At 43.5% G+C, this 6895-nt stretch overlaps 1 protein-coding gene across 2 annotated transcripts in view; it reads left to right on the top strand.

Annotated features, from left to right (window-relative positions):
• The window catches only part of SRPX2 (sushi repeat containing protein X-linked 2), a 33092-nt gene extending 30267 nt beyond the window's left edge, over positions 1-2825 (top strand). For both annotated transcript variants that reach the window (XM_077747813.1, XM_077747812.1), the window contains 2 exons: positions 1091-1212; positions 2302-2825. In XM_077747813.1, the coding sequence (XP_077603939.1) occupies positions 1091-1212; positions 2302-2482 (303 nt within the window). In that variant the 3' untranslated portion in view covers positions 2483-2825. The remainder of the gene's footprint in view (positions 1-1090; positions 1213-2301) is intronic.
• The last annotated feature ends 4070 nt before the right edge of the window (positions 2826-6895 follow it).

Below are 6895 nucleotides of genomic sequence, written 5' to 3'. Positions count from 1 at the left end.
TACTGACAGGACTAAGAGAAATGGCTCTGAGGAGCTGCAAGGGACTGGATACCCAGGTAAGAGAAAATGCTATTTATGTGGATTTCTAAAGGTTAAATCTTAGAAGTTGCTAAGTCAATATTCAGAGGTCCATGATGACAGCAGCTTTATCAAAAGGATGACCTTGGGTGTCTAGACCAAAAAGGACCCAGTTCCTCCAGCAATCCAAAGAAAATGGGGGCAGACAAAGGCAATACCTCAGCTTGAACAAAAAGCAAGAAAAGGAACAGGAACCAGCGAGTAAGGACAGTGATTCTGAGGGTCAGGACTAGAGGAGTAGTCCACAGATTAAAGGGGTCAGGCACGAGAGTTGCTTTAAAGTTTGCTCTCCATAACTGGCTAAGAGGCGACCCTGCAGGACAAAGTAGGACAAAAAGGCAGAGTAGGGTTACAGGGTGTCCTGCACAGTGTGAAGAACGCAACGAAAGGCAAAAAAAGAGCACTGGCACTACTTTGGAGAAATCTCGGAGACAGGGAAAGGCCATGGCCATGTTGCCCCGTGGTAAGAATCATACACCTGGGGAGGCAGCATCATCCCTCAGTTTGGCTCAGCATCTTATTGTCATGCAAATTTGGGCAAGTTACTTTCTCCTCTACAGAATAAGAATGATACCACTTACCTTGTTAGGGATGTTGTAAGGATTAGCTTATTCCTGCAAAGCATTATGTATGTGTGTTCAATAAATTATAGCCATTATAATCATATCACCATAGCCATCTTCAGAATATATGTAGTTTAAAGCCAATGTAATACTAACCAAGGAGAGATTATGTTCCTGAAGTTTATCAATTACATTTCATTTTTTCTATCCCACGTGGTTTGACAGTTTTGGTACACTTCATTAGAATAAAAGAAACACTATTAGGGCAAATGCTTCAGGAATGACAGAGGAAAAGAGGTTGTCAAACCCTATGGTATGATGATTTCCTTATGGAAAGGAAAGCCCCTCCTTTCCCACACTGCCTCAACATGGTCCCAGGAGGAATCGGCTAGGTAGCCTTAGATTTGAGTCTGAGAGCCTATTCCATAATCCCTTCTCTTCCCTCCCAGCAATCCACCTGTGGACTGGACCTGCGCCATGTGACCATCATTGAACTGGTGGGACAGACACCTCAGGAGGTGGGGCGCATCCGGGAGCAACAGCTGTCAGCCAACATAATCGAGGAGCTCAGGTCCAGTATGGGAGGCCACAGGGAAGGGGTTGGCAACAACCCTAGGCAGGACACTGGCAACAAGAGGGTTGGGGGAAATCAACAGACACTACTATCTTGAGGCATGCTTTGTGTTTGAACACTTGGGATACATTAGGTAAAACTAGAGAGTTGTAGAACATCAAAATCAAATGGGTAGAGGGAGAGCATAAAAGACAGATGACCAGGCTCCACCCTAAACCACCTCACGACTATGCTTTTATTAGGTACCTCATGTGACTCTGAAGCACAGTAAGGACTGAGATACAGACTCAAATATGACTCAGAGAAGCCTCTGATTCTGTTGCCTCATAGCCTCACCTGTCTTCAGTCTCCAGAGGAACAAAAGGCATCTGTAGGCTTTAAAATCTGAATCATACCCCTCTGCCCCTGGGCAAAGAGTGGGTGGCAGGTAGTAGAAGTTGACTTTTCTCATTACCTGTCCATTACTGCCCCTCCAATGCTTCCACATACACTCAGTGCCAATAAAGCCATCATTGCTCTCTGTTCTATAAACAATACCTGCCTATAGAGCTCAGTCTCAGTGAGGACAGAAGGATTCAGTCCCAGGTAGGAGAGAGACTGGGAAACACACAGAGGAAAGAGACTGCAAACTTTCAGGTACAGATAGATGAGTTGACCAGATGATATTAATCAACCTCATGGCTGCCATATATACTTGTGCACATTATGCCCAGCCCAACTCTAGAAAACACTAGTCACATCATAGTGCATATGATTTGTGCTCCCTGGAGTTATTCTGTGCAGCCTGTATAGCTATATGTGATAACCCTGCTTAAGGGGGACTATGAGGGAAACCTAGCTGGCTATCAATAAAGTTGCTCCATCTGAGGTAAGGAAGAGACAGCTTAGCAGAGTTAGATGCATAGGGACAGCAAGACTATGGTCTGAGCAGAGAAAAACAAAGGGGCTTGAGATAGGTAGTAGAGGGGGTGCGGACAGGGAGGGAAGGAATTAGTCCATAGGTAGAGCTGTGGAAGGTGAGGGTAGTAGAGCCTGGTGGGATGAAGTGCAGACAATGTCTCACACCTCCTGGGATCCTCTCTCTAGGCAATTTCAGCGTCTCACTCCCTCCTACTTCAACATGGTGTTGATTGACAAGCAGGGAATTGACCGGGAACGCTACATGGAACCTGTCACCCCCGAGGAAATCTTCACATTCATTGATGACTACCTACTGAACAATCAGGAGCTGACCCAGCGCCGGGAGCAAAGGGACATATGCGAGTGAACTTGAGCCAGGGCATAATTGAGGTCAAGGGGAAAAAAAGTTCCCCTAGTCAGTTGAAACTTGAGGCCTAATAAACGGAAGAAATGGTTTTCCCACAGTTCTAAGGATAGGACTCTGAAGTGGGTGAGATTCACCAATCTTGGGACATTCCCAAGGCCCCTTTTTAGGGCTGTGTAATAGTTTCCCCAAGCAAGTTTCTGCTTTCAGTAGCACTCGAGGAACATAAGAAGCTAGGCAGGAACTGATGACAGGTCCTGGATAACGGGCTGGGAGTGAAAGTCTTCTTTTCCTAACCTGGGCCTCTGCACAGCTCTCCAAAGTAAATTCTGAATTCATTCACTAACTGGCTGTTTTAAATGGTTCCTCTATCCTGAGGTGACAGCAGAGGGCAGCACCATCACAACAACCAGGAAACTCAAGCAAATGTAGCCGGATTTTCCCACAGACTAACTGTATCCTTGGAGGTGGTGGGAGCATCAAAACATTCTCGAACTTGTCATTTCCTTTTAGGGTTTGGGTTACAAATGTTATGTTAAACATTGCTTCATCTAAGAATAAGGAAAATGCTGCAATGGGAGGCAGCTTGGGAAGAAAGAGCAGGCCAGAGCAGAATCTCTTGTCCTGGCTCTTCCAGCTGACTCATGGGCAACAATCTCTTCTACTGAGCCTCCAGTTTCATAGCAAAAGGTACCAGTTCTGTCCCTTCTTCAGGGAAGCTCCCAGCTCATGATCTAGGGAACTTTGAAACCACCACTCCAAGCCTCTGTAAAACTAAAGAGTGGAGAAGGAAAAAAGACAGATTCGGCCACATATATTAACTTACTCAGCTAATCACTTTTAAGAGAGGACTACAGGGCACCTGGGTGAATCAGTCAGTTAAGCACCTGACTGTTGATTTCGGCTCAGGTCATGATCTCATGGCTTCGTGGGTTTGAGCCCTGCATCAGGTTCTGTGCTGGCAGTATGGGCCTGCTTAGGATTCTCTCTCTCTCCCTCTCTCTGCCCCTCCCCAACTTACCCTGACCTCTGACTCTCTCAAAATAAATAAATAAAGTTAAGAAAAAGAGAGAGCTGAGCACAGAGCAGGTGGGAGATACTGTGGCACAAAGTCAAGCCTTAAGAGCCACACCTGAAAGTAAATTTGAGCCTGGGCTCTTGTGAAATGGAGCAACATTCTATGGTGCACCAGTGTTTGAAAGAAAGGTGTTCTTCCTATGCTGCTGAGAACTTTCTTTTCTATACTCATGGAGCCTGATGTCATGGTTAAGACTCAGCAGCCTTTCTCCTTCAGCGTTGTGTAGGAGTCACCAGTGGAAAATTAGAGAAGCAGGCTGAATGGAGAGGCAGAGCTAATGCCTGAGCACTTACTATATGCCAGGTGCCATTCCAAACTGTCTATCATTTGACTCTGAAATCTTTACAAGAACTTTATAAGGCAAGTCTCATTTCACAGATGAGGAATTTGAAGCACAGAGAGGTTAGGCAACTTGCCTAAGATCAGACAGCTAGTAAGTGCCACAGTTGGGATTTAAACACCAGCAGTCTGGTTCCAGAGTCACTGTTCCTAAATATTATGCTGTACTGCCTCTACTTTTTTCTACTTTTTACTTATAGACAGGTGACTACTCCAAGAAAAGGCAAAGGTTTCAGTTTCTATATACAATCCTACTCAGACACAAGACTCAGGAATGGGTCCTGGAGGTAAAAGAGAAATGGAAGTCTTTCAACCCAATGAAGAGGAATGGGACATAAATCATGAGCCCAGAACATATGGAGGTAGTAGTGAGTCAGAGAGAAGCTGTTTTCAATGCAGGCTCTGTGGAAATCTCATTTTTTTTTAATGAAAAATAAAAAGCTAGGTAATTGCTGAGTGGAACAGGACATGGAGTAAATGACGAAACTTGGAGCAAAAAAGTCCCTTCTTCCTCTTCCTTCCAAGGAAATACAGGAGCTTGAAAGTCAAAAGACAAGTTATGGGCAGCAGATGAAATCCAATGAGCTAATGTGGGAAATCTCCTGTCAGACAGGTCTGTGGTTACAAAGGCAAAGATTGCACATTAGTCAAAATAAATGCCCTTCCTTGTGTTTATCACTTACACCTCAAGTGGCAAGCCAGGGCATGCTAGCAGGTCAAAGGCCCAAATGATAACATGAAGAGCCCCACCGCCTTTTGAACCAAGTTTCTTTCTGGGCCTGACTTTCACATCAAAATGCTCCTCTAGTTTAAAAAAAATTGAGAAGCTTTTGTTTTGTTTTATTTTATTGAGTAGTCAGGCAAGTCAATCTTGCTTTCTTTAGGTAAAGTTTTACTGTAATTTCTTTTGCATTATGATGCGAGAAATTCCAGCTGCTAAAGGAATGGAAGCAGGTATCAGCAGAATCAGGTTCATAGCCAGACTATCCTTACCCCCAACCTTATACATATCTGCTTCTGTTTTCCTCTCTCTGCCTTCCATCTCCCCCAAGATCTGTCTCTCTGTCTCTGTCTCTGTCTCTGTCTCTCTCTCTCTCACACACACAGTTATTGAATCGGTCAGCTGGTTAGGTAACATCCAAAGCATTCTGGTTTTTTACTTTGCAAAATAAACCAACTTCTTTGAGATATTTTAAAAGAAAGGACTCATCTATTCCTCTGAGCCTTTGCCCATAATGCAAGTAACGTCCTCGCAGGAAGCAGCATGGTAGAGTCAGATCTTAATTCAAATTGTAACTCTGTTGCATAAGAGTGGGCTTGACTTTCCTAATCTGTAAAATGGGAAATTTTCCTACTTCATAAGGTGCTTGGAGAAATTAAAAAATAATACACAATGTGTCTAGCATAAAGGTTTGAGGACATCAGAGAGAAAAGGTGTTTGATATATATTAATGCCTTTTTGCACAAGAGGTCAAGAGTCACTTGGGCTCTACCTCGAAACCCAGGTTTCTCAACCCAGGGCCTTGTTCCTGAGATGGGTTTGCTTACTATATGTGTTAATCATTTCTCAAGACTAAATAATGGTAGTAGGAGCAAAGGGGTCAGGGGAAGGCCCTACCTCCTAGAGATACTGAAGGATCCAGAAAGAAACACAACAGAGAACATCTTCCTTCCCCTGTGCACATGTCTCTCCTTCCTTGTGGTAGGGGACTACAGAGCTAAAGGAAGAGTTCCCTTGGTAGTTTAGAGAGGGGAAAAAAAGTGGTGCAACTTTTAAAATGGATTCCCAGTTCTCTCTGTAGATACCAAACACAAAGGTCAATGGATCAGAGCTCAGCAGAGGTATCAGGCAGCAATGTAGGGAAAGGGAAATTTTATTTGAATCCACACAAAATGGTTAGGGAAGGGCATCTGTCACTTTGGTTTTTCTCTTTCAAGCCACTGAGCAGCAACAACAGTAAGTGAGCACATCAGAGAGAAAAGCATCTATAGAACTAACAAAGGCAAACATTTAACAGGTGAAAAAGCTTTATTGAAACACACATACATTATAGGGGGTAGAGAACAAAGGAGCAAGTTACAGCTCAGGATCCCAAATGATGCTTTCCATTACAATATTAATCCATACCAAACAAACGTTTTAAAAACACTCCTCCATTCAGTTCACACGTACAATAGAAACCACTGCAGCCGTCCCCAGTCCAGTAGTCTTATAGGAGAGTCAACAAGCAGACTCTACCAAAAGGAATTTCTTCTCCGGTGTAGACTCCTTTCAGAAACAACTCGGTGTAGGTAACGTTGCAAGAATAACAAGGTCAGTTTGGTCCAGGGAGTTTCAGAAAATGAACCTTAGATCAGCAGACCCTTCTTAGAAAGGTCTCAATGTTACATCTAGGTCAAGTATAGGACAGAATAGAAAAGATATAAAGTGAAACCACTTCAAGAAGGAAGTCAGAACAACTGGAAGATTCTCTGAACACATTCTCTTGGAGCCCTAACAGTGCTCAGTCTGAAGAAACACTGGGCCAGTTTAGACAGTACTTGGCTATTCTGGCTGGTGTAATGGAATGTCGACCATATTCTGTGTGGTACCACACCACAAACACAAATGCTAAGAAAGATGTGGAAAATGAAGGTGATGATGTCTTGTCTTTTATTAGAGAAATGAGGAGCTCTCAGACAACAGGTTTATCTGTATAAAATTCAAGGATCCAGCATGGGCTGGGAGACATTTTACTCTCAGTCACTCTGGTCCTATGAGACCACTGAAAAGCCATTATGGGCATGTCCATGACTCAGTCAAAAGGCCACTATCTAATTAAAGTGTTTTTTCTAAAGTAGTTACATTATAAGGGTCCCCTAAAGCTCTAGGGAAGGTGTATGGAGCTCCAAGGAACTTATGAGTTCTCTTAGCATTTCAAAGAAGACCATTAGAAAAAAGCAATATGGAAATTGCTTAAAAACAAGAAGAGTTAAAATCCAAGTTCCAGAAACTTATC

This window comes from Crocuta crocuta, unplaced genomic scaffold, assembly GCF_008692635.1.
Source record: "Crocuta crocuta isolate KB4526 unplaced genomic scaffold, BGI_CrCroc_1.0 scaffold365, whole genome shotgun sequence".
In the NCBI taxonomy this organism is placed as follows: domain Eukaryota; kingdom Metazoa; phylum Chordata; class Mammalia; order Carnivora; family Hyaenidae; genus Crocuta; species Crocuta crocuta.
This window is presented reverse-complemented; position numbering and strand designations above follow the sequence as displayed.